We start from the raw sequence: 26,360 nt of genomic DNA on the forward strand, positions 1-26,360 counted from the left end.
GAGTTTGAAATAATACCAACTGGCATGCAGTGTTTTTAAAATAAAACGGCGTGAGTGAGGCCACCACTTACTGCATGGCCTTCAGACGCTAATCTCAGAAAGCATGATATCTACCTGCCATGTCCTCACAGAGCTGCTCTGATTTTTAGCTTCAATAGCAAATAAAATAATCATCTTCTTGGATATTTGTGCTACCAGAACCTGTATTTAGACATAATTGTAGTGGTATCTTGATGACATTAGGGAGGAAGTGCCTTATTCTTTGTGCATGTAGAGAACTTAGTAGCTTTAGTTTGACCTATTTCTTGCTATAAGCCTTATCCTACAGGAGTTTCTGCTGTGCTGCATGATATCATCTCTTCCTACTTTTGCAGCTCCTAACAGTGTTTTTTGAGACACAAATCTTTGTTTCAGAGTAAATCAGCATGGTTGAAACAGCTGGACTGTGGAAGTTCAGCTTTTCGGATTCCTTACACTCACGGACATAATCCACATCTGTTTCATACATTTTGGCTCCTGTCAAGTTTGCATGATTGACTGTGGAAAACAGCCACTGTCCAGTCTTCACTGAGCCTGACTGATCCTCAACACTCCAACCCAACTGCACTTTGGAAAACAAATAACCAGGAAAAATCACCGGAATTGTGCTGTGTTGACTTAATTCTTCTATTCTTTCTTACTGCCCAGATGAAAAAGCCTTAGATAGCGTGTCGAGTTCTGAGACTAAAATAACTCAGACACTGGAGGCTCAGACAGAGGGTTTCAGCTCTCTGTCGATGGGTCAAACAACCCACAGTTTTGAGTTTTCCGAGGTTGTCTCTGAAGCTTCCTCCATGTCTTTGAGGACGTTTGAGATTCAGATGGAGAGTGTAACCTCAGTGGAGATGAGCTCTCGAAGCCTCTTTGATTTGAAACTCTCAGCCAGCCCCCAGCTGCTGATGGAAATGAGCGACATCAGAGTGAAAAGTGGTGAGATGGCTGAGTTCAGCTGCTCGTTCGATGGGCAGCCCTTCACTGGAGTGGTATGGGATCATAACGGTCAGAACTTGGTGGACACGGACCGGGTAAGGAGCTCTCAGAGTGGGGGCCTGTTGTCTCTGGTCATCCACAGTGTCGACATGGCCGATCAGGGAATATACTGCTGCACAGCTACCAACCAACATGGTCAAAACAGTTCTTCTGCCAGACTCACAGTTGAAGGTGGTTAATCTTTCTTTATTGTGATTTCCAACTGGTCCATTTCACTTCTCCATCTGCTCTCCCTGCTTTGGACCCCCTTTTCATAACGTAATATTGCCTCCTAGTTTATAATCTGTTAGAATAATGTAATAACAACCTCCGTAGTGTAGTTTTGCTCCCTCCCACCATATCGCCTTCACCTCACTAATCTCATTCTCCATCCTACTAACCTTTTATTGATTATAGCCATAGCCGTTTACTCTCTGACCCCTAATTACTCTCCCTAACTTTATTCTCACTCAGCTAAAGAAGCAAACCTCAAAGCAGACACCCCCATCCCCACCGATTCTGTTCGTAAAGTGTCTCAACCAGAAAGGGAAAGCTCTAGAGATCTTTCTGAGCAAGAGAAGCAGGAGTCCAAGACGAAGCTCCAGTCTTTGCCTAAATCCTCCCAGAGACCGTACCACCTCATCAGCCAGTTGTATTTCCCAGATGTCATGCCTCAAGATGAGCGGAGTCGACGCCTCTCCAACAGCCCAGAGTTTCTGATCAAACTCCCCCCTGAGTTGCTGATCCAAAACAAAGACAGTAACTCCCTGTACTGCATTATGAAAGGCCTTCCCACTTCACTTGTCATTTGGCTTTACAACCGTCTGAATGTCAAGGATTCTGTTTGGTACTCTCTGAAACAAGACAGCTCTTTTTGCTGTGTAAATGCTAATAATGTGGGAGCCAGACCAGGGGGCTCTCACTATTTCAAAAATCTAACCTCAGCTGGGGATGCTGAGTGCAGCACAGTGATGAAAGGTTGGCATTTGCATGCTTTTGGTCCTTCTGCTCAGTCTGACTTTCTGTGGCCTGCACCCATGCACATTGTTTTTCACCTGCACAGCCATCATGAACACACTTCTTCACAGGGCAATTCTTCTTCTACGTCTTTAACAATGTTTAGGCAAGGTCTCTGACTCTGTGTCTTGCATTTTGACTAAAACCTTAGTAGAGATATGAAGAGGGACAATCACAAAACTTTACCAAGAAGACAGATGTGCCACGCACTAAAAAGAACAAATGGAGGCATGAAAGAAGAACAGGTCAAAGAAACAACCCAAATGGATCATATGGCTGCACGACTCTTCACAGATTCTAACCGCCTTGCACTATGAATTCAGCTATAAAAATGTTTTTAACTGTAAATAATCTGTGTCTTTACAGTAACCGAAGTGGAGAAGGAACCAGTGGTAAAGGAGGACGTTAAAGGTAAATACTGCTTCAACAGTACTATATGTTTATATAGAGTAGTGTTGAATTATCTTTATTATATCTTAACTATTATGTATTTCACTATGTGCTGTCTATGCTAGAAATTAGTCTGTTTTGATATGGTAGTTTTGTTCTATTTTAATTTAAATTTAATGCAAATTGTTTCCACCAATGTGAATGTATTTTTAAAATCTTGTGATATTTTTGACAGAACACACAATGACTTTACCAGAAAACATTTTTGAACAAAAATAGTGTTTAGTGTTAGCTTGTTTAAATGTTACATTTTTAGTACATCAGCATCTCATCCTGCAGTCCAATACAACTTGTCTGTAAATGGAAAAAAAACACTGTGATTTCACTTGAGCTGATTGATGCTGGGATGTGTGATTTACTTTCAACTGTCATTACTCCACTCAGCCTTTTCTAGCTCAACGATCACAGTGGAAGAGGAAACCCAGGAGTCATACTACACTGGCTTAAAATTACCCGACAAAACCAGAACACTTGAACTCAAACCAGAAACTAAGCGTTTCTCCAGCTCTTTGGAGAGGAAAAAAGAAAAACCTGTTTTCCTTAGCAAACTTTCTTCAGCAGCCGCAGTTGTTGGAGAAACTTTTGCCTTTACTGTCAAAGTGTCCGGATTCCCAAAGCCCTCTGTTCAATGGTTCCACAATGGGCAGATAATAACCAGTTCATCAGTTTATACATTTATTCATGAACAAGATGAGTACAGTTTAGTTATTAACAAAGTTCAAAGAGAATTTGAGGGAGAGTACTCCTGCACAGTCAGCAACAGGTTTGGCCAGTCAACTTGCTCTTCTCATCTTCATGTTCAGTTAAAGGAGCCAGAGCGAGAGAAAAAGGTTGATGACAAAGCACCTGCAGCAACTGGTCAACCTCCAAAGTTCATGAAAGCTATAGAGTCAGTTCAGTTATCAGAGGGTGGGCAGTGTTTTTTCAGGTATATGCTGACTGGAGAACCACTGCCTGATGTTCAGTGGTTAAAAGGAAGCATCCAGATTGAGCCTGCTGGCTTTAACATGATGGTGAACAACCCAGATGGATCAGGCTTTTTCAGTATTATGAGTGTTAAACAAGAACATAGTGGTATCTACACATGTAAGGCTTTCAACCCATATGGGGAAGACTCTTGTAGTGCTGAGCTGTTGGTATTCAATGAAAAATCTCAAGAAGAGCACAAGTTCATTCAAAAAACTAAAGGCTTGAAGATATCACTAACCGAGCAAAGCACAGAGTCTCAGGTGTACCATGAAAGAAGCCGGTCTGATCAGATGATTTATACCATTAGTACTGAAGCCCGGCAGATTATTCCTAGTGAGGAGGTGGAAACCCTCCAAGAGCTGAATATCTCTGCTGCTACTCTTCAAAAAGAGCAACTGACCCACCAAGCTGCCCTTCTGCAGTCTCATGAAATTCATGAGAGTGTTTCCTTGACCCCAGCCCATCCCCCGGAGGTCTTGGCTGTTCCTACAAAGCAACTTCCCAAGGCCTCTTTCTTATCTTCAGTCCAGGAGAGACAAAAGATAACAGAGCAGCACTCAGAGAGAATTCTGAGTCCTGAGGTTGTTGAACTGGAGTTCTCAAAAGAACAACAATCTAAAATCATGTCAGCTACATCTGAGGAGGTCCTTTCCCTGAACACTGTGAGAGCTGAGCCTTTGACGGACCGGACTCCAGAGCACATGCAGACCACAACTGAGCCCAAGCAGCTTGTCAGCAGCTACCAAGTGGAATCTGCTTTACCCATTCTTGCTGATGTGTCAGATGCTGTGGAAAGACCAGAGGAGGACAGAGGTTTTAGAGTTCAAGAGGGGGTTAAGATTTTATACTCTGCTCAATCTGCTGAGCAGTTGTTGTTTACAGAAACACACTCTGAGACTCTGCTAGCTTTAGACCCTGCCGTTAAACCACAAATTGAAAAGGAACAATCTAAACCAGTGCTAGCACCAGTGAGTGAAACTAGGGTGGCTCTATCTAAAGAGCAGAAATATGAAACACAGATACCGGAGCAAGAAAGCATCCAGCCAAGTAAAGATAAGATATGTAAATCTTCCATAGTAACTGAGGAGAAATATCAGGTTCAGGGTGAACAGACAGTACAAGTGGCACCTCTAGAGACTCCTACATATCTGCAGACTAGTTGCGAGGATAAACAAGTTTTGAATTTGCAAGTTTTCACTGATCAGGGTGTTTTAGAGTCTGAGGGAAGACTCAGCAGTGAAAAGCCCCCAATGGAGCTGGCAGACATGGCTAAGAATCCAACTTTGCTGTACTCAGTGACTCAAGAAGAACAGAGGACCGTGGTATGTGAGGCAACTTCAGAGTTCACAGCAGAACCCGAATATGCATCTGTTCAGCCAAAGAAAGAGCAATCACAGCCAAGATACCTTCAGTCAAGCCATTCTGTATCAGTTTTACCAAAGGAAGGCATCATTGCCTTTACTAAACCTGATCAGCAGGTGGCATTACCAAAACAGGAGCTGGCTCAAAGCCATGCTGCATCCTCGGAGACACAAAGAGAGATCATAGCAGAGTATCATAAAGACCTCAGTGTATCTGTGGATGGGATTAAGGCACAATATCAGACTGAATCTAGACCTCCAAACATTCTTGGTGTGTCCTCCCAGCCCCTGCACCTTCCAAAGGAGACCCCTTTCACTGAAAGCTTCAAAGAGCAGCGAGCATTAGTTCAGAGAGAGGATCAGTGGAATATTATGCAATCCTTGAACGTCACAGACACCCAGGTTTTAGAGGAGGGTCACACTGCCAGTCTTCACGCTGATGAGAAATTCAAGCCTGAATCAAAAGTTGAACCCAAGATCCCAAAGAGACCTGTATTCATAGAAGAAAAGGCAGTTGCAACTGAAAGATGCACCATCTTAGAGGCTGCTGAGCAGGATTTTGCGGTGCAGATCCAGGAGGGACAATCAGTCCGGCAGTCAGTGCTGCTAGAAGAAAAGCGGGTCCTCCTGGTCGAACAATCAAGCGGGATACATAAACCAGAAGCTTCCACTGTCAGTGTTAAGACACAACCTAAAGATGTTGTTTTTATTCATGAGTCTCAGGGTGCTCATGCTCTACCTAAAGAACTCAACTTTGTTCTTAATATCCCAAAACCATCAAGTATGACTATTCGGCATCAGCTTAGAGAAGCTCTTCAGTCTGCTGTGGCCAGTGATCAACCAGTCTTACTAGCAGAAGTGGTGGGAAAGTTAGAAACAGTGGAGATACAGGAGGTCAAAGTTCAACGAGAGCCCAAACGGACCACATTCACATATCTGATCACATCGCCTGGTGTCCCACTGGAGATCACACTGTCCTTCCAAGGAGAATATCCTCAGAAAGCTGATCTTAAGTCTGAGCTGCATGTAGCTCTACGGGCTATGGTTTTCCAGGAGCAGCAAAGTCTTTTGTCAGAACAGCAAGGCATATTGCCAATTAACATACCTCAGAAGGCTCAGATCAGCTCAATACCCTCTAAAGAGATGTTGTCAACCATGATGGACTCAGTGGTAGTGGCAGAGAGTGTTGTTGGGTTTCCTCCAGATGCATCTCATTCTGCAGAAGTCAGAACTGAATTGATGGGTTCTTTCCAAAGTGCAACAATCCAAAGCCACGCTGAGGAATCCAGGAAAGTGAGTCGGACAGAATTTACATCAGAGAGGGACATTACTGAAGTAACCACCTTGTCAGCTGTAGAGCAGGTTCCTGTGGTACAGGTGGACACTTTTGTTCACAGAGAAACCAGAGAGGAGTATCTTTCAGAGGCCATCCTAATCAGCGAGTCCTCTGGCAGCCTTATTGATTATCCAGTTATTATTGAGTCTCTGGAGGATGTTTGTGCTGAAATAAGTGATACAGTTGTTTTTACCACTACTATCAAGTATGCCACCAAGGTTAACTGGTTTTTCAATGGCCAGCTAGTGAAATCTGGTAAAGAGTTCAAGTGTTCTGAAGACCGTGACACATACACACTAATTGTCAACAAAGTTGTCAAGGAGAGGCATCAAGGAGAATATGTCTGTGAGGCTGAAAATGAAGTCGGCAGGACTACAACATCTTCAAGGCTCACTGTGGTCTCAAAAGGTTTGATGATGGACAGTTCTTTGATATCATCATCAACTAACTTCACACATTAGCTTATATCATGTTCTGCTGTCTCTAGACCTCCAAAAGAATAAAAATTACATTTAAATTTGGAAGTTTGAGGTTTTAATCAGAGACCAGAACCATCCTCACATTTCCTCTCTCCCATCTGCACTTCTCCATAAACATGCCATCCTCACATCCATCCCTCTTTCCTTCTAGGAATTACCTTCCATGTTGTTCAGCACCTGCCATTCCTCATCCTTGATCCATTCCTTGCATGCATACCTTTTTTTCTCAACCTAACCCTGAGACAACTTTCCTCCTCCACAGTCATCACTGGATTAATTTCTTTGAGTCACTCTTCATTCCAGGGCTACTTCAGTCTTCAGAAAAATAGTCAGCTTTGTTTCCATTCAGACTGCTTTACTCACTTTGTCATTTCTTTTTCATTTCTCTCCTCAAAACACAGTGAAACCTGTGTTCAAACACAGAATTGTTCCTCTGGAGATCAACGTCGGCATTTCTGCCAGATTTGAATGTGGTACAGAGGATGCTCCAAATGTGAACTTCAAGTGGTTCAAAGATGGTCACCTCATCAAAGAGGGTGATAAGTACAGGATTATCAGTCGCTTCACTGCTTCCTCTCTGGAAATTCTGAGCCCATCAAAGGATGACAGTGGAGAGTACACCTGTAAGGCATCCAATCAACATGGCAGTGATGAATGCTCTGCTTCTCTCAGTGTGACGGGTAAGAACAATGCATGTTTCCTCCTTTTTCGATGGTTGACTCTGGCCTTTCCAGGAGTTTATCCATATTTTGAGCTAAACATATTTGTTTTTGTACTTTTATACTTTTTCTCCCTCTTGGTTTTCGTGGTTCTACTACACAGTATGACATTTTACCACTAACATCTTTTCATTCTTAATCTTTGTAGAGAAACTTCCTCCAGTTTTTCAAACTAAACCTGACAACCAGACTGTGTATGTTGGAAAGAGGGCACTCATACAGTGTGTAATAGCAGGATCTGCTCCTCTAAATGTTGTGTGGCTAAAAGACCACCAGCTTGTGCCCTCTATGTCAGAACACTACCAAACCTTTTGTGAAAAGAATAAGCACACTCTTGAGATCAAAACGCTTCAGGCAGCGGACCGTGGGCTGTATGTGTGCAGGGCATCTAATAATGTTGGGATGGCTGAGTGCAGCATGGAGCTGCGTGTTGTTGATAAGCCCAACTTTGTAAAGCCCCTGGGCTCGGTTGCTGCCGTGGTGGGAGCTCCTCTTCACCTGGAAAGTCAGGTGGATGAGGACACAGGAGTAACTGTTACCTGGACCAGAGATGGTAGGAAAGTCCACCAATCTCCAGACTGTAAACTGTCTTTTGAGAATAAGACAGTAAATCTTGATATACTAAAAACCACACTAAAAGATTGTGGGAATTATGTGTGTATGGTGGCAAATGATGCTGGAAGTGCTTCTTGCTCCACTTCCGTCAAAGTACAAGGTAAGTTATTTATATTCCAGTTTTTTAGTGCTTGAAACCTTCAGAAAACCAAGAAAAGCTTAGTTTTTTATGTTCTTGGTGTGTCATGTGAAATAGATTGTTCTTCTTATCTTAATGAGCTTTGTTTTCAATGCTGGTTTCTTGTTTTTAAATTACATCTTCAACTCCATGTAATGGTTCTTACTAACCATACCCCTGCAGAGCCACCAGTCTTTGTAAAGAGACTGGAGGGTACAACAGTTTGGAAGCGAGGTAGCACAGCTCGGCTGCAGTGCACCGTCAAAGGATCCCCCGAGCTTCACACCACCTGGTTCTTCAATAACAGTGAGCTGTCCAGTGGTGGCAGATACGCTGCCAGCTTTAAGGACGGTGTCGCCACTCTTGAGATAAACAATGTCATGTTGAGTGACAGTGGGAGCTACAGCTGTGAGGTTCTGAACGAGTCAGGTTGTGAGAGTTGCAGCACCAAAGTGACAGTTAAAGGTGTGCAGCATTTGAAATAATTTTTCATTTAAAAATACAATATGGCATATACATTTGTCTTTACCAAGCTGTTCATTCCCCATTAGAACCTCCATCGTTCATTAAGGATGCACCCTCCATAGAAGCAGTGAGAGGATCAATAGCTGTGTTGGATTGCGAGATTGCAGGTTCTGCACCATTCGAAGTAACTTGGAAAAAGAACAAGAAACGCTTGTCCTCAGATAAAAAGTACAGAGTAGTGTCACAAGGATCACTGACCTCTCTGGAGATCCACACATTTGAGAGCACTGATGCCGGTGAATATGAATGTGTTGTTTCAAATGAGGTTGGCTCAGTGACCTCTAACTCGGCGGTCAAACAGAAAGGTTAGTTTAAAAAAATCATCAGGATGATTTTGACTCTAGGTTCCTCAGTAGCTATTAAAGTTTACTATAATTGATACCATTTCAGAGCCGCCTATCTTCTCAAAGAGGATTGAGAGTTCTACAGTGTTGTTGGGAAATGCAGTGAAACTACAAGGAGTAGTGAAAGGCTCAGCTCCAATTTCTATAAAATGGCTGAAAGACTCTAAGCTGCTAATAGATGATGATTCCAGTGTCACAACAACATTTGAGAACAACATTCCTTGCATTTCCTTCACCTCTGTTGGGATAAAGCATGGTGGCAAGTATACTTGCATTGCTGAAAACGAGGCAGGGCAGCAGAAATGTGAGGCTGTTCTCACCATTCAAGGTTAGAACTCACTTGTATTTACTAGCTATTCTCCCAGTTAATCTGTGTTGGTTTATAAAGCCTAAAGCTTGTGTTGTGTTTTAGAACCAGCTAAGATCATAGAGAAAGCAGCGTCCATCAGTGTTACAGTTGGTGAAATGGCTATGCTTGAATGCACCATCTCTGGAAGCCCTGAGCTCAAAGTCAGATGGTTCAAAGATGGCAAAGAAATGATTAGCGGTCGTAAATATAAGATGACTCTGAAGGAGAACACTGCTGTTCTGAAGATACTTTCAGCAGATAAAGGAGACACTTCAGAGTACAAGATGGAGGTGTCCAATAAAGTCGGAAAAGACGAGTGCACATGCTCGGTCACAGTAATAGGTTAGTTTCAGTCAGAAACACATAATTATTTCAACTCAAAAACAGATCTTTTGTCACACTTCCGTGTTTGGCTTCTACTTCCACACAGATCGTGCTGTTCCACCATCCTTCACTAAAACTCTAAAAAAGATGGATGGAAGTATTGGTAGTAATGCTACCTTGGAGTGCAGAGTTGCTGGATCGCAGCCAATGGTTGTTTCTTGGTTCAAAGACGACAAAGAAATTCGCAGTGATAATAAATACAAGCTTGATTTCAGTGAAAGTGCAGCCTCTTTGACAATTACACATCTTGATCAAAGCGATGGAGGAGTTTATACGTGCCGGGCTTCAAACAAGGCCGGAGAAAATGAGACCAGTGGAACACTGACAGTCAAAGGTTAGAGAAGTTTCAATGTCTTAGGTCTACTAGGAATTTAACAACAGATACAACTGAGCAAAGGTTATTGATAGGCTTAAAACATGAATGTTGTTTTACAGAACCTCCAGCTTTCACAGTAAAACCTGAGTCGCAGGATGTTCCACCAGGAACCAACGTTGTGATAAAAGCAGCCTTCACTGGGTCTGCTCCACTACTGGTTAAATGGTTCAGAGAGGAGAAAGAGATTTTCTCTGCAGGAAAGTGTGTCATAAAAAAGGATGTCTCCTCAAGCTCTTTAGAGCTTTATTCTGTAAAACCCAGTGACTCTGCTAAATATACCTGCCAAGTGTCAAATGATGCCGGGAAAGTGGATTGCACTGCCATCCTCTTCGTGAAAGGTTCTGCTTCCCTCTTTCATCTGCCATCTTGTTTCCTTCCTACCACTAACCATTTTACAAAGTTTACTGTAATTGCTCTTGTGTAATTTACAGAAGCTCCCACGTTCACAATGAAGCTTGAGCCTTCACGGCTCCTAAAAGCTGGACAGCCTCTGAAGCTGTCCTGTAAAGTACAGGGGACTCCTGTAATTTCCGTCAAATGGATGAAAAATGGCTCTGAAATCATTTCTGACCACAGACACTTGATGTCCTTTGAGAGCTCAGTAGCCTCTCTGGAGGTGGAGAACTGCTGTATAGAAGATAGTGGGGAGTATATGTGTTTGGCTTCTAGTGAGGCTGGGAGAGATCAATGCAGCTGCTCAGTAACCGTCAAAGGTTAGTGCTGTCCTAAGAAGCTGTCCTCTACAAACTGATCCTACTGTCTGGTCCACATTGTTCCATCTTTCAATTCTTAGTTATCTTTTGTTGGATGAATGAATTAACTCCAGTGTGAACATTAATATATGTAACTACCTATGAGTAAAACTACAAGTGTAGACATGAAAACATGACAGAAAATGGCTCTGTAGAGTTAATAGAAAGCTAAAAGCCAAAGTAAAGTATTATATAAAGGAAGGTAAGTTTGCTGAATAGTGCTGGAAGGTGTTTTTAGCAAAGAGTCCCTTGATGGATTTTGTGGACCAGATTTGCCTCATCAGATGAAGCTTTCCTTTCAGATATTATTGTTGAATGTTACTTTTATTATCTTTCTCATAGAGCCTCCAGTGTTTGTAAAGCCTTTTGAATCAGCTGAGTTTGTGAAAGGATCTGACATTGTCCTGACAGGAACCGTTTCAGGTTCCCCACCATTTGAAATAAGTTGCTTCCTTAATGATAAGCTGATCAGAAGCAACAAAAAACATCAGATCCATGTTCAAAAAGGCACAGTCACTCTTCAGATATCTGACTGTGACAGCAGGGATGATGGGACGTACCGCTGCACGGTTGCAAATGATGCTGGGGAGACTACTTGTTCTTGCCAGGTTTCTTTGAAAGGTTAGTCAAATGAATGTCTTGTGCTGTTACCCTAAGTTGTCTGCTGCATGCTTCTCAGTTTCATGGAAAGTTTTGTGTATGATGAAATGTCAGGTGATTTATTTGCTGATTTTCCAGGTTTCCAGAAAACTGTTTTCTTTTTGCATTGTTTAGATCAGAGAATTAACAAGGTTTAGCTTCAGCCTAGATCCTTGAGTTTCACTTGTGGTCTTCTTTCACTAGAACCACCATCATTTATCGAAAGACCACAGGACATGTCCTGCATGGTGGACTCTGAAATCTCTATGAAATGCATGTGTTCTGGAGCACTTCCCATGACATTCCGATGGAACAAGGATGATCACGAGCTCACTGAAGACGAGCATGTTAAGATGTCCTATGAAACCAACAGTGCTGAGTTGAATTTGAAAAATGCCCAGTTATCCCACAGTGGGAAATATGTGTGTGAGGCTGAGAACAAAGTTGGAACTCAGAGATGTACCGCCATGGTCACGGTGACAGGTTTGTCACATTTGTTTGAAAATCTCATCTTAACTCTTTTCTTAAATGTTCAGCTTTAAGCTTCATTAACACAGTGGGTTCAGCTGTGTCCTGTGTTGGTGTTGCAGAGCTAAAGTCTGTGCGTGTAAATGTTGGTTACCCAGTAGGCTTGGATGAACTGCTCTGAGGCTTTTTGGGAATACTATTTAGTTTGATATCAGATCAGAAATTCAGAAATCCAATCTGCTTTGGATCTATCATATATAGACCAGTTAATTGTGGACTTGTTCTGTACTTCCGGATTAAGATTTTGTTTTCAGTCGCAACGCTTTGTTTAGGTGAAGTTACAGTACATTATATGAAAGCTGAAACTTTTGGTTTTAACAACAGAATTTATCAACACTGACATTATTTTCAATGCTTTGCTGTTTTATGCTATGACTTCATGCATGCCAACACTGATCATCCAATGGATTACAGCTGAACATGTTCTATGATGCTGACTGTTATTTGTTTAAATGCAACACCTTGAATTTAGGAGCAAAACAGAATTATCACATTTTTCCACTGGGTTTTTTCTTTATGCTCTGGTGATTATTCTGCTTTTATTTTTTCTGTTGTCAAGTCCTATGATTTTTATTTAAACTAAAGACTCAGTTTTTGTTGAACTCATAGACGCAAAGGTTTGTGGTTATGCAGAAGTATATGTGGTTTATCTTTTAGCTGAAGCTCAATTTTGCATGTCAAATATAATATGTTGTCTTGATGGTATGTTATCCCACAAAATAGCTCTGTTAGTGCATCTAATAGTGGCTGAAGGTACGGTTGAAGGGTCTGATCTAATTCTGTAAGCTAGTGTTGTACGTAATTCCTACTTTTTGTGTGTGGAAGCCGTTTTGGTTCAGTAGCATAAGTATGTTCAGGTTATTTTTGACAGTAAAATACTGCATCATGGGTTATTTTACATTACAAATATAATTTCTCTCTCTTTTCGGTCCCTGCTTTGGGAGAACCTTCTATCTTGGTTTTCTGTGGAGGAATATCTGTTAGTTCTTTTATTGGTTATTCATTTGCTTGCAAAAGGAATTTCAAGACTAAGCATGTAAAAGAGAAGAAGCTCTTAAAGTTTTTTGCTGCTGTTTTGACTTGTGAAGTGATATATATGTCATTATGTAAATAAGGCCAAGTAGAATAAATGCTGTCCCACTAATTATGCACAAGGTTTTTTTTGCTTAAGCTTTAACGTACACTCATCTCACTGCTCCTGGGTTATAAATCCCCTGTAAAGACATACAGAGGCAGAGGTACTAAAGACAGCTTAAGGGGTTAATATTACATCCAGTTTGATTGAGCTTCACAGATAAGTGTCAAATTGCTCAAAGATTGTAGAAATCTTCAATCAGAAATCATCTGGTTGTCTATGAGAACTACCTCAGTCCATGTAAAATTCAGTCCTTTCAGCTGGAAGAGAGCCATGCGGGTCTGCTAAGTTAATGTAATGCTGCAAAGTTGACGATGGTCTTGGATAAATCTTCATAGATACACAACTAATTGTAGACCAATGTGTTTGAAACAGATGCTGTGACTCCTCCCACATTTGTTAAGAGATTATCAAACATCCAAGCAGTGATGGGTTCAGTGGTCACAATGGAGTGCAAACTGTCAGGCTCTCTTCCATTTGTTGTCGAATGGCACAAAGGAAAACAAAGGATCACCAAGAGTTCTAAGTTCAAACTTGTGCACATTGGAAGCACTGTTTCCCTGGAGTTAAAACTGACTGAAGGTCGTGACACAGGAGAGTATTCCTGTAAAGTCACAAATGAAGCTGGAAGCTGTGTATGCAGCGGAATTCTTACAGCTAAAGGTTAGCTTTCAGATTTAATATTATTCTTTAAAAAGTAGTCTTCACTCTAGGTGTCATAATAACTTCTCTGTATGGGTTTTAGTGCCACCGAGATTTCTGGTGGACATCAAGCCTCAAACAGTTATTCCACAGTCAACGGTGACCTTCAGAGGAGTCTTTGAAGGGACTCCCCCATTTACAGTGGAATGGTTTAAGGATGGCATCAAACTCATTGCTGGATCCTCTTGTACAATCAGTTTAGAGAAATACTCTTCTTCATTGGAGCTCAACTCAGTCGAGGCCATGCAAACTGGAGTTTATTCTTGCCAAGTTAGCAATGAAGCCGGCACAGTGACAAATGCAGCAGAATTGTTGGTGAAAGGTTGGACTATTCTTTTTTTGTCCAGCACCATCTTTCATTTAACCCATCTTTTTTCATCATTTTTACCGCTCTTCTGTCTTCATTCTGAGCAATTCATCATCTCCCAGCTATATTTGTGTTGTCTTTGAGATTGCGTTCCTCCCATCGCAGCAATCAGTCACCTGCCTGCATCCTGCATCCATCCCAAAGGTGTTCGAGTGTTGCTTTATGTTGGCAAAAGTAACCTAATCTTTTCTTGACTTCACAGAGCCTCCTCGGTTTATCGTGAAACTGCCTCCCACAACCTTTGTGAAGCAGTGTGAGGGACTCCGTTTAGAATGCAAGACCAACAGCGCACGCTCCTTGAAAATGTGCTGGTACAAAAATGACCAAAAGATAAGCGACGGAGGCAATTATAAAGGGATGTTTGTTGATTCGACTGCATACCTCCAGCTACGGTCTGCAATGCTCGAGGATAATGGAGTCTACACATGTGAGGTTCATAATGATGCTGGCAGTGCAAGCTGCAGCACCACTCTCACAGTTCAAGGTCAGCTATCGAACGGATTTCTTGGTGATATGTTACACTGTGGATTTGTCCCCTCTGAAGTTCAGTAGCATGAAAGAGAAGGAATGGATGTCCTGTGATGCAAATTTTGTTTGATTGTGTCATGAATGTCTTTAGAACCCCGTATGAAAATGCCAGCATGGAATCCGTCAAAACTTCAGTGTGTCATATAGCATGAGTCTGAGAGGTCTCCATGTTCAGTGACATGAACATGGAGTTCATGTCACTCAGTTTTGGTGGAATGATCTTGGGTACATCCCTTTTTAATTACATTAAATTCTCTTTTTATCTAAAGGGGAAGCTACGGTGTGATCATACAGTAGCATGAACATTATTTAAGTGTTGCCTTACCATAGAGGATTGCTTTTGTAAAGACCAGGAAGGATCCCTCAAGCATGGACTGAACTTTGCCATAAGCCTGATCACGAAATTGAACCAAGTGCTTGGATAAACTGCTTGTCATAATGGTTTGCCTGTTCATGAAGATAAATTATCTCAATGTATGAAACATATTTTCCAGAGTCGCCATCCTTTACTAAAACTCCCAACCCAGTGGAGGGAATTCAAGGGAAAGATGCCAGTCTTTACTGTGAGATGTATGGCACTCCACCTTTCCAGGTTAACTGGTACAAAGACAAAAGGCCCTTAAAAGAGAGTTGGAAACATAAGATTGTTAGTGTGGGCAACTCTGCTACTCTTCATGTCATGAAACTTGAGCAGAATGATGTTGGCCTGTATGAGTGCAAGGTGTCAAACAATGTAGGAAGTGAGTTTTGTCGCACTACTATCAAACTAAAAGGTTTGTACCAAATCAGTGGACAATTTCACAAACTCAATTTATATAGGATCATATCTCCTCACCTGTGATCTTTCTTCAAACATTCAGAACGACCAGCGTTTGTCACAAAGCTCATCGACCAGTCTGTAAGAATTGGCCAGCAACTGACACTGACAGCCACAGTGAAAGGCTCTGAGCCTTTGACTGTGTCCTGGGTCCAGGACAAGGACCATGTCCTTAGAGACAGTGATAACAGGAAGATAACCTTTGAGAACAACATAGCCACTCTTGTAGTTCCAGAGGCTGACTCAACCACAGCTGGTAAATACACCTGCCAGCTGAGTAACGACTCGGGACTGGTGGAGTCAGTCTCCCAAGTTACTGTTTTAGGTTTGTAGAACTTCACACGCAAGTTTACTACAATGCTACTATACCATTAGCTCTAAAGTTTTCTTTCCACAACTTTAGAACCTGCTGCTATTGTGGATAGTCCAGAATCCATGAGTATCACATCAGGAGAAAATGCTTCTATTGAAGTTACAGTGTCTGGTTCACCAGAACTGAAAACAAAATGGTTCAAGGACAACAAAGCCCTCAGTTCTGGTGCCAAATATCAGACATCTTTCACAAAGAAAATTGCTGTTCTGAAGATTCGTTCTGCTGACAAAGCGGATGCTGGAGAATATAAACTAGAGGTTGCAAATCACGTTGGTACAGCTTCTTGCAAAATCAAGCTCTCAGTCTCAGGTTGGTGAACTTTATGCAGATGCTCTCTTTATCTTATGAGAAAATTTATCCAACATGTAGTTCAAAAAAGTGGCTCATGACATGTTCTTTGACTACAGATAAGTTGATTCCTCCAAGTTTCATAAAGAAGCTTAATGATACCCACTTTGTTGTGGGAAGGCCTGGTGAGATGGAGTGCAAAGCTACTGGATCTTCTCCTTTAACAATTTCCTGGTTCCATAATGGCAGGGAGATCAAGAGTAGTCCCTCCTGTAACATCAGCTCCACAGATAATAACCACAGACTGCAAATTTCAACTGTCAGTATGTCCGATTCTGGCAAATACACCTGCAAAGCAGTGAATGCTGCAGGAGCCAGTGAGACCAGTGCCTCATTTAATGTGACAGGTTAGTACAGACTTGCAGTCTTTAACAATGGAATCAGATTGTTATGGAAACCTATTACTTATCCCACAACCAATCTTTTTTTTTTACCTTAAACCAGAACCTCCTTCGTTTTTGGAAACTCCTGAACCCAAAGAAATCTTGCCTGGCAAAAGTGTAACTTTCTTAGCTAAAGTAAAAGGCAGTGCCCCACTGCAAGTCAAGTGGTTCAGGGGAGCCAAAGAAATGCAACATGGAAGAGGCTGTGAGATCTCATTGAAGGCTGATGTGGCCACTTTGGTGCTTCATAGAGTTGATAAATCCCATGCAGGAGAATACACATGCCAGGTCATAAACAACGCAGGAAAGGAAAGCTGCCCTCTCCATCTTTTTGTGAAAGGTTTGTCAGCATGAAACTCTTCTAAGCATCTGCATTTAAAGGTGACTTTGGTGTAACTGATTATTGGAATTACGTCCCTTAGTGCCAGTCCACTTTGTGAAGAAGCTGAGAGATATCTCTTCCGAGAAGGGTAAGCCCCTGAGGCTTGAGGTCACTTTCTCAGGAACACCCAGGGTAAATGTGACCTGGAAGAAGGATGGGAAACTCATCTGGGCCTCATATGAGTACACGGTGATCACCACAGACACCTCCTGCATACTAGAGGTTCTTAACTCTGACAGAATGGAAGCAGCTGGCACATACTCTTGCGAAGTAGACAACGGAGTAGGAAGTGACAAATGTGAAGCACACATTTCAATTCTAGGTAAAAACAAAGGAACTCTTGCATGTTATGAGTTTAGTTCTTTAGCTTCCACTCTAATACCTATTTACTATCCATCTCTAATTATCTCATTCTTTAAGATATTCATTTGAACCTTAACATTTGTACTAAAACCATCATCCTCATCTTTCATTTAGAGCGACCATACTTTGTCGATCGGATGGAGCCGGTGGAGGTAACAATGGGTGATGCAGTTACCCTGAAATATCGCATTGCAGGAAGTCCTGATATCTCAGTAGCTTGGTTTAAGGCTGGTGGAAAGCTGAGAAAATCCCCCATTTGCTCCATGGATTTCTTAAATGGTATTGCCACTTTGAATCTGGTCAAGACAACTAAGTCTGATGATGGTGAATACACCTGCAAGGCTGAGAACCGGGTCGATTCAGCCTCTGCCACTTGCAGAGTGACAGTGAAAGGTGATGCTTGCATTTTATACTCCATTTTCCAGATTAAAAAAGTTTTGCGTTAAAAAAAATCTTTCTAATGTTCAATGTGAACATAGTAAAGGTGACTTTTTGAAGATAAAACACCTTTCTTGGGATAAATACTCTGATAAAGAGACAAAATATATGGTATTTTGAACAAATTTCTTAAATCATCATTGCCTTTCTTAGAGCCCGTGTGCTTTATCAAGAAGCTGGAAGACACAACTTTCGTGGTTGGGCAGCCGCTGAAACTAGTCTGCACATACACTGGGAGCCAGAGGGTGTATGTGACGTGGAAAAAGGACAACAAACTGATCTGGGCCTCTTATCAGTACAACATTAAAACCACCGACTCTACCTGCATTCTGGAGGTTCTGAACAGTGACAGGCCTGAAGCAGCAGGAACATACACTTGTGAGATTTCTAATGGAGCTGGAAGTGACGTTTGCCATGCGCATGTCAGCCTAGGTAAAGTCAAAAACTGTTAACACTTCTGGTTTCACTTAATTTAACTAACTCCCCCAGCTACAGTAGCTCAAGGGGTTTTTTGTGCTCTTCAAAGAGTAATGCAATAATCATAGCTGATTCAAACTACTTCTTTCAACCTGTCTGCTTGCATACTCCACACAACTAACCCAGACATTACCCCTCTCAGAACCCCCTCGCTTTGTGAACAAGCTGGAAGACACATATTTCAGACTCCGGGAGCCTTTGACCCTGAAGTGCACATACATTGGGAGTCAGAGGATACATGTGACCTGGAAAAAAGATGACAAGTTAATCTGGGCCTCATACAAGTACAACGTCAAGACTTCTTGTGATACATGTATCTTGGAAGTCCTCAACAGTGATCGAATAGAAGCTGTGGGAAGATACACATGTGAAATTTCTAATGCAGCAGGAAGCGATGTCTGCCATGCTAATGTGAAATTAGGTAAACTCTTAATTCACTCACATGCATATTTCTTTGCAGGAATAACAAATCAAATTGTATCGTCTTTGTTGTCTGTAACCAGCTTGCTTCAAAGACTAATTATCGTCATCATCTAACACTTCCATTGCTTACTGATTTCTTAGAACCTGTTCGGTTTGTGAAAAAGCTGAGAAACACCTTCTATAAAATTGGCCACTCTTTGACACTGGAGTGTACATTCACGGGCAGTCAGAGGATTTATGTCAGCTGGATGAAGGACGGCAAACCTATCTGGGCTTCATATAAATACAACGTTAAAACGACCGACTTCTCCAGCATCCTGGAAGTTCTAAACAGTGACAGACGGGAAGCTGAAGGACAGTATTCTGGAGCTGGAAGACACGACGTTCAGGCTCGGAGAGCTGCTGTCGCTGTACTGTGGTTTCAATGGCAGCCCCAGGGTCTACGTGAGCTGGAAGAAAGATGGGAGACCCATCTGGGCTTCTTATATGTACAACGTAAACACTACAGATAATTCCTCCGTCTTGGCGATTCTCAACAGTGACCGGCTAGAAGCAGCAGGAAGATACTCTTGTGAAATCTCTAACTCTGAGAATAGTGCTATCTGCTCTGCCCAGGTCACACTAGGTAAAATACTAATCACAAAGCATAGCAGGAATGGGTCATTGTTTTCAGTATCTTAACTAGAAAGAGAGAAACCTTAGTTTGAGAATTTAAACAACAGAAGCTCAGCAGTACCAGCTCAGTGATATTTGGTACTGATCCCGTCTAAAAAATAAAATAAAATAAAAGGCTTCCAATTTTTAGTTTTGGGAAACTAAAACATTCTTGATGGCACACAAAAACTAGTCACTTAAATATTTGGCTAAATATTCATTAAAATTTGGAGTTTTCCTGTTTTCTAGTCTTCTTTGCAACATCAAATCTTTAGCTATAACAGCAGAGGACATTGTTCCAGGCCCAAAAGCAGTCAAAAGGACATTATTTTGACAACCGTTGGCACTTAGAGTTGCCTTTGTTGGTAGTCCGAGGGTAAGCGTGACCTGGAGGAAAGATGGGCGACTGATCTGGGCTTCTTATCAGTACAATGTCAAGACCACAGACTGCAGCTGTGTGCTGGAAGTTCTCAACAACGATAGAGAAGAGGCTCGTGGGAGATACACGTATGAAATTTCCAACAGTGAAGGCTCAGATATCTGCCATGCTTATGTCAAACTAGGTAACAATACATCACTCACATTTCACATTATTCTATGCATTAACTAAATAGCTCCTCTTGTTAACCACTAATACTACCCTAAAAATCGAGAAGTCCAAGCTTAAGGGCTCGACACCCAGGGAGCGACGTCACTCCCTCTCCATTCATTTCCTATGGAACTTTGCCTCCGCCAGGCAAGCAACCGGCAGACTTTGCGCATATGAAATTCCAAGTTTGTACACATAGTTGTGCATACGCGGAAAAGCAATGTGACACAAGAAAATTGAAGAATGTTAAATTTTTGCAACTTTTGTCATTGCCATTGCTATTGCGTCCCATTGCTATTATGTCCCGTTGTTATTGCGTTCAGTTGCTATTGTATCCCTTTGCTTTTGTGTCCTGTGTGTTGGGTTTATCCCCAATGGCCAAAAACTCATTTGTCGCTCCCCGTGCGTCGAGCCCATTAGCCAAAGCTTCCTCAAATACGTCAACAGTTTTCACAAATCCAAAGATCCACAGATGTGCACAGGCACATACTATAGTCTTTGAGGTGTCTAAGATTGATTCCAACATTGCTTCTCTCAGAACCCGTATGGTTTACAAAGAAACTAGAGGACGTCACTCATCAGTTGGGCAACCCCTTGAGACTGGATTGCACCTTCACCGGAAGCCAAAGGCTTCACGTCACATGGAAGAAGGATGACAAGCTGATTTGGGCCTCTTACCTATACAATGTGAAAACTACAGATTCGTCCTGTGCTCTGGAAGTCCTTAACAACCACAGACTCGCTGCTGCAGGGAAATACACTTGTGAAATTTCCAATGCAGAAGGAACTGACACATGTCACTCATGTTAAAATAGGTAACCCACTAACCAACACATTTCATCCCATCTCTTTGTTTGCTGTTACTGCTACTAACATGCAGTCCAGTTGATTCCTGTGGATTTATGGGTAACACTTCGTGCACTTTGTATCGTCAGAGACGCTGAATGTTGTTATTGTCAGATTTTTGGCTGGTTGGTTTTGTGTAAGGCAGGCTTGGAATCAGACATGGTGTCACAGAGTCACTGTCAGAGACATGTCTACTTTTGTGGATAAGTTATGGTTAGTTGGACTGTTTGTTCACAGGGTGGATATTGTTCATTTCTGTTGCATTTGTGTCACAATTTGTGCTCCTGTTGTCTTGTCATCGATGGTAGATTTTATTTCCCGGTGCTGTGGTAAAGGCCCAGTGGCCTGAAGAAGAATAAATGATAAATGACTTGCTTACTCTCCCAACATGACCTGATTTTCTGAACTTTATCCCCCACAGAACGTAAAGTACCTCCAAACTTCACTAAGAGGCCGTCTGAGTCCATCGTGGATTCAGCTGGTAAGGTAGTAAAGATGGAGGCTCGGGTGTCCGGTTCCCAGCCACTGACCATCACCTGGTACAAGGACAACCAAGAGATCTATGCCTCTGGAAAATATGACATCAGCTTCAAGAACAACATGGCTGTGATGTGTATCAGAGACTCTGCGGTTTCTGACAGCAGTGTCTACACCTGTGAGGCTTCCAACGAAGCAGGGAAAGTGTCATGTCAGGTGTCCCTCACGGTTTCAGGTAAGGAGTGCAACCCTAAAATAACCTATACCAGATCGGCTGAATGTTGTGCAGAGGATTCTGATGTGAACTGACGATTAACTATTCTTTGGTTTAGATAAATCCACTAGTCTAGCAAATCTAAATTGTTTTGTATGAGATTTCCTTTGTCTCGTAAAATGATAGGAATATACCCTATCATACAAATTCATCTTAGAGTGTCCTCAAAAAGATTTTTTTTTTCAACTCAAAAGGGCAAACTCATTTATTTTAAGCATTTATTTCGTTTTGTTTTGATGGTTATGACTTGCAGCTAATAAAAAACAAGACCAGTTTCTCAGAAAATGAAAAAAAGTATTTTTATTAATTCTCTCCACAAAGAGGTAAGTCACAAACAGTAATTGCTAAAGACATTGTCTATTCAAAGAGGGCTATACCTAAGCATATAAATGGAAAGTTTAGTGGAAGGAAAAAATGATAGAAAACAGGTACACAAAATACGTAAATATCTGCAGCCTGTACAGGATTGTGATGGACAGTCCTTTCAAGAGTTTGAGAGTTATTCACAAGGCGTGACCTAAAGCTGGAGTAAGACCTTCAAGAGCAGCGCAAACAGAAATACCAAGGACATGAGCTTCATGAGCTACGACTGTGCTGCTTTGGTCCATAGAGGATCTATGTACTACTGTCACAAGAAAGATGAGAGATAGCAGACCTAACAATCTGATGATGGCCACAGTCAGAACGACACAGGCTTTCTGAACACCACCTCTTTTGTCTTCTATTTAAATTTTAACAAATACTGTAAAAGATGTAAAAAGTATTCTTCATTATGTTATTATGTTAAAGGCAAGTATTTTCATTTATTCAGCCTCTTTTTCACCTTCAGAAACTGGTCAGCCTCCTAAATTTGACGTCCCTCTGGAACCGGTCACAGTGAACGAGGGGGAGAAGCTGAGCCTCAAATGCCATGTTAGAGGCTCCTCTCCTCTGACCATCCAGTGGATGAAGGACAGGAGGGAGCTGAAGTCCAGTGATAAAACCAAAATCACATTTGTTGGTGGGACGGCCTCCCTGGAGGTCAGCTCTGCATCAAAGGCAGACGCAGGGGATTATCTGTGCAAAGCCAGCAATGCAGTCGGTAGTGACTTCTGCAAGTCCAAGGTCACTGTGAAGGGTAAGCAGTTGAACTTGCTGTAAAGTGTAAACAAGTCCAAGGTTTGATGAAAAGCTAACCAGCATATTTTAATCTCCTATTAATGGTGTTATTTTGAAAGACCGTCACATAGGTGTCCACCCTAATAAAAACCAGAGACTCAAACTGTTAAAGTAACTTTTCACTCACCGTCTCAGTTTGATTTCCATGTATCTTCAGACAAAGGAGCCAAGCCTTCACCCACCGAGGCACCAACCCCTGCTGCAGCTGCCCCAGTCAAAAAGCTTGACAACCTTTTCTTCATTGAGGAACCGAAAAACATTTCAGTCACAGAGAGTAGGGACAACATTCCTCTTCTTCCTCAAAACATTCCCATTTGACGGTAAGGCTTTACTTATTTCTTTACATCTGCTTCTCCACAGAGGGCACTGCAACCTTCATCGCCAAGATTGGAGGTGATCCAATCCCCAGCGTAAAGTGGATGAAGGGCAAATGGAGACAGATCACCCCTGGTGGTCGTATCTCCATCGAGCACAAGGGCCAGGATGCCAAACTGGAGATCAGAGAGGTGACCAAGTCCGACTCTGGTCTCTACAGGTGTGTCGCCACTAACAAACATGGAGAGATCGAGTCCAGCGCTGACATGGAAGTCACCAAAAAGGAAGAAGGGGAAGGAATTGGAGATATCAGAACAAAACTTAAGAAGTAATACAAGTTCATTTCTATATTGCACCACTGACTTTGAATTGTGTTAATGGAACAAATGTCTCTATCTGCTCAATGACTTCATGTATGATATTTTCAGAACTCCCTCCAAGCAAAAGAGCCCAAAGAAACTTGAAAACATCAGTATTGTTGACTTGCTACGAGGTCATGACCCTAAGGACTATGAGAGGATCCTCCGGGAACATGGAATCCATGACTACAGGGCCATCCTGCAGGCTGTGGAGTTCCTGAAGAGGGAGAAGGAGATGGAAACTGGAAAAGCGGTACTGGGGAAAACTGATTGTAATAGTGGAGCTGGATTGGTTTGTAATAGTTCAGATTTGAGGGACAAATCTGCTCCATATTTTACTTGTATTATCAGTTTTCCTTAATTCAGAAAACAACCTTTCAACAACAACAATTCTAAAAGATATTTATTATTTCTTAAGGTTCAGCTTAGAAAACTGAAAGGATTTTGCACCTGTCAGGTAAAATATTATGACAATGTGTTATACATTGTCAATGTACAATGTGTTACCTGTTTCGTGTATTACCAGTCAGGCTGTGGGACCTACAGTGTCTGTACCACTCAGGGTATCTACATTTCACAATAGTGTCCGTCAGAAGTGGTTTCAGCTGATGAAATTGTTGTTGCTATTGTTGCATACCTTTGATATTGATTACTGAAAGATTGTGAAGGTTTTGCATTAATAGCCTTATATCCTGTGGCAGGGGGTGGAACATGGTGGTCGGGTTGAAGAGGAGGACATGGCCAGACTAATCCAGCAGCTGGAGGGACGTGTCGACACAGAGGTAAAGGCCAAAACTTATTTGAGAACAAATAGCTGCTTGTAGTAACACAGCTGTTTCACTCCACTACATGACCAAGGTCCCATGTAGAGGAAAAACCAATAATAAATAGAAATGATCATAATTGATGTTTTTGTCCTTAGCCTGTGTCTGTGATGGAAGACATATCTGACCAGACAACCACAGAGAACCAAACAGCAACATTTGAGTGCGAGATCCAGATCAACTACCCAGAGATCTCTCTGACCTGGTACAAGGGAACGCAGAAACTGGAGAACAGTGATAAATATGAGATCAGCAGTGTGGGCGACCGCCACTATCTGAAGATTAGGAACTGCCAGGTCAAAGATGAGGGAAACTTCCGTGTGGTGTGTGGTCCTCACATCTCCAACGCCAAACTCACCGTAACAGGTAAGAGTGTTTTCCATGTCCTCTCCTTGCTGGAGCCCATTCTATGTGTTTGTAGTGTGTCCTCATGCGTCGATACTTTATTTCCTAATCAGGAGCTGATTACAAACCAGGTGAGTCAAACACAACTAGACTAACCTCTTAAAATCTGCCGGATGTCCTGCAGTTTTTCTTTCTGTGTTGTCTGTTCGTAGCATATTTTCCTTGAAAGAAGAAAAGATCAAATGTGACACTTTGATAATAACTTCAGATAAAACACAACTCTTTAAAATTAAATGTCATCTTTAATTGTCTGATTTTAGCCGACCAAATTCAGTTTACTAAACGCATCCGAAACATCGAAGTCAGCGAACGTCACTCCGCCACCTTCGAGTGTGAGTTGTCCTTTGACAACGCAACCGTTACGTGGTACAAAGACTCGTGGGAGCTCAAAGAAAGCCCCAAATATAACTTCAGGACAGAAGGCCAACGGCACTTTATGACGATCCGCAACGTGACAGCAGAGGACGAAGGTTTGTCAAAAAGATTTACCTTCTTTTTCCTCTGGAGGAACATTTCTGACAAACAGAAATACAGAAGTTTCTTCTGTTCATACCTACTCAATCAGAGCCAAGAGTTCTTATTAAATCAAGTTACAGAAAACTGTAGAAAGTACGCAACCTCTATGCAGCATTAAACCAAAATTGTTTGAATCAGTTGTTGAGCCTTAAATATGGAGTAAAACAGAACAATAATGTCTTCACCTGCCAGGCGTTTACTCCGTGATCGCTCGCCTGGAGCCAATGGGAGAAGCTCGAAGCACCGCCGAGCTTTACCTCTCAGGCAAAGGTCTGTTGTTTTAGCCGACAGCAGCTGTCAGAGACATTTACACCCATTCACAGATCTAATTACATCCGTCTATCTATTTTTTCACAGACGTTGTGTTAGGAAAGGTTCCTCAGGGTGAGTAGTTTCAAAATAAACTTTATTTTCACAGCTTATATCTTGGCAAAAGCTAATAATGTACAACCACTTCATTCTGGTTACATAGTGGTATGGAAAAATTTGTCCTCCCACATTTAAAAAATGAAATCTAAGTTAATTTGGAATTTAATCACGCTTTCATTAATGCACCTTCAGACTTCCCAGATTCGTCAGTTCAGCTCCCAGACATGGGTTCCATGATCATTTCCCATGGTGAGTCTGGGACAAATAGGAACATTTTTCACTTAGTGTCTGTTTCGCCTCCTTCGTTCACCTTTTTTTTTTCTGTCAAAAGAATCCTCCGAATTTTATCACCACGAGGAACGATCTGAAGTCAAAGGTACAACAAATATGGAGCTTTAAAAGAGCACTAGTGTTGTTTGAATGTATGAACCTTCATCAGGTCCATCAAAACATTTCATCGTTACATTTAATCATCAAAATCATCGTCCTCTCCTTCATCTCCATCCTTTAACTTTCATCCCAAATAACAGTGTGATCCTGATAAACTCCCAGAACATTAACTATTTCACTACATCCTCATATCTGAAGTGCCGTGGAATAAATTTTAACTCGCAAATAAATAAATAAGAGAGTATATCTCAAATTTAACTGAGAACGATCTGTTTTGCAGATTAGGATCATGGCTGAGTTGAAAAAATCTGCAGATTAATCTCGATATTGCAGCAAAAATTATTTGTTGCAATATACAAATAATTGCAACAAATATTCAATTCAATTCAGTTCAGTTCAATTGAACTGAACTGAATTTAAATTCAATTCAGTTTCATTAATACAAGTCAGTTAAAAGATAATGAAGGACAAATCAGTAA

At 41.7% G+C, this 26,360-nt stretch overlaps 2 protein-coding genes across 15 annotated transcripts in view; one reads left to right on the forward strand and one right to left on the reverse strand.

Moving 5' to 3' along the window:
- Nucleotides 1–26,360, reverse strand: part of LOC116723461 (heat shock 70 kDa protein 12A-like) — a 276,564-nt gene that overhangs the window by 63,984 nt on the left and 186,220 nt on the right. The gene's annotated exons all lie outside the window — the stretch shown is intronic.
- The window catches only part of ttn.1 (titin, tandem duplicate 1), a 156,910-nt gene that overhangs the window by 23,317 nt on the left and 107,233 nt on the right, over nucleotides 1–26,360 (forward strand). For 11 of the 14 annotated variants that reach the window (XM_032568335.1, XM_032568338.1, XM_032568340.1 and 8 more), the window contains 24 exons: nucleotides 2,392–2,436; nucleotides 7,022–7,300; nucleotides 7,488–8,054; nucleotides 8,256–8,537; nucleotides 8,624–8,902; nucleotides 8,988–9,269; nucleotides 9,354–9,632; nucleotides 9,721–10,008; nucleotides 10,110–10,388; nucleotides 10,482–10,763; nucleotides 11,145–11,423; nucleotides 11,646–11,924; nucleotides 21,216–21,506; nucleotides 22,375–22,662; nucleotides 22,861–22,977; nucleotides 23,064–23,346; nucleotides 23,447–23,630; nucleotides 24,079–24,159; nucleotides 24,300–24,567; nucleotides 24,867–25,076; nucleotides 25,315–25,392; nucleotides 25,480–25,506; nucleotides 25,684–25,740; nucleotides 25,823–25,867. In XM_032568335.1, coding sequence (XP_032424226.1) covers nucleotides 2,392–2,436; nucleotides 7,022–7,300; nucleotides 7,488–8,054; nucleotides 8,256–8,537; nucleotides 8,624–8,902; nucleotides 8,988–9,269; nucleotides 9,354–9,632; nucleotides 9,721–10,008; nucleotides 10,110–10,388; nucleotides 10,482–10,763; nucleotides 11,145–11,423; nucleotides 11,646–11,924; nucleotides 21,216–21,506; nucleotides 22,375–22,662; nucleotides 22,861–22,977; nucleotides 23,064–23,346; nucleotides 23,447–23,630; nucleotides 24,079–24,159; nucleotides 24,300–24,567; nucleotides 24,867–25,076; nucleotides 25,315–25,392; nucleotides 25,480–25,506; nucleotides 25,684–25,740; nucleotides 25,823–25,867 — 5,349 coding nt within the window. Of the gene's footprint in view, nucleotides 1–761; nucleotides 1,201–1,482; nucleotides 1,987–2,391; nucleotides 2,437–7,021; nucleotides 7,301–7,487; nucleotides 8,055–8,255; nucleotides 8,538–8,623; nucleotides 8,903–8,987; nucleotides 9,270–9,353; nucleotides 9,633–9,720; nucleotides 10,009–10,109; nucleotides 10,389–10,481; nucleotides 10,764–11,144; nucleotides 11,424–11,645; nucleotides 11,925–21,215; nucleotides 21,507–22,374; nucleotides 22,663–22,860; nucleotides 22,978–23,063; nucleotides 23,347–23,446; nucleotides 23,631–24,078; nucleotides 24,160–24,299; nucleotides 24,568–24,866; nucleotides 25,077–25,314; nucleotides 25,393–25,479; nucleotides 25,507–25,683; nucleotides 25,741–25,822; nucleotides 25,868–26,360 lie in introns of those variants that run through there. The other 3 variants (XM_032568349.1, XM_032568339.1, XM_032568348.1) reach the window with 3 other exon arrangements.

This window comes from Xiphophorus hellerii, chromosome 7 (genome assembly GCF_003331165.1).
Source record: "Xiphophorus hellerii strain 12219 chromosome 7, Xiphophorus_hellerii-4.1, whole genome shotgun sequence".
NCBI lineage: Eukaryota > Metazoa > Chordata > Actinopteri > Cyprinodontiformes > Poeciliidae > Xiphophorus > Xiphophorus hellerii.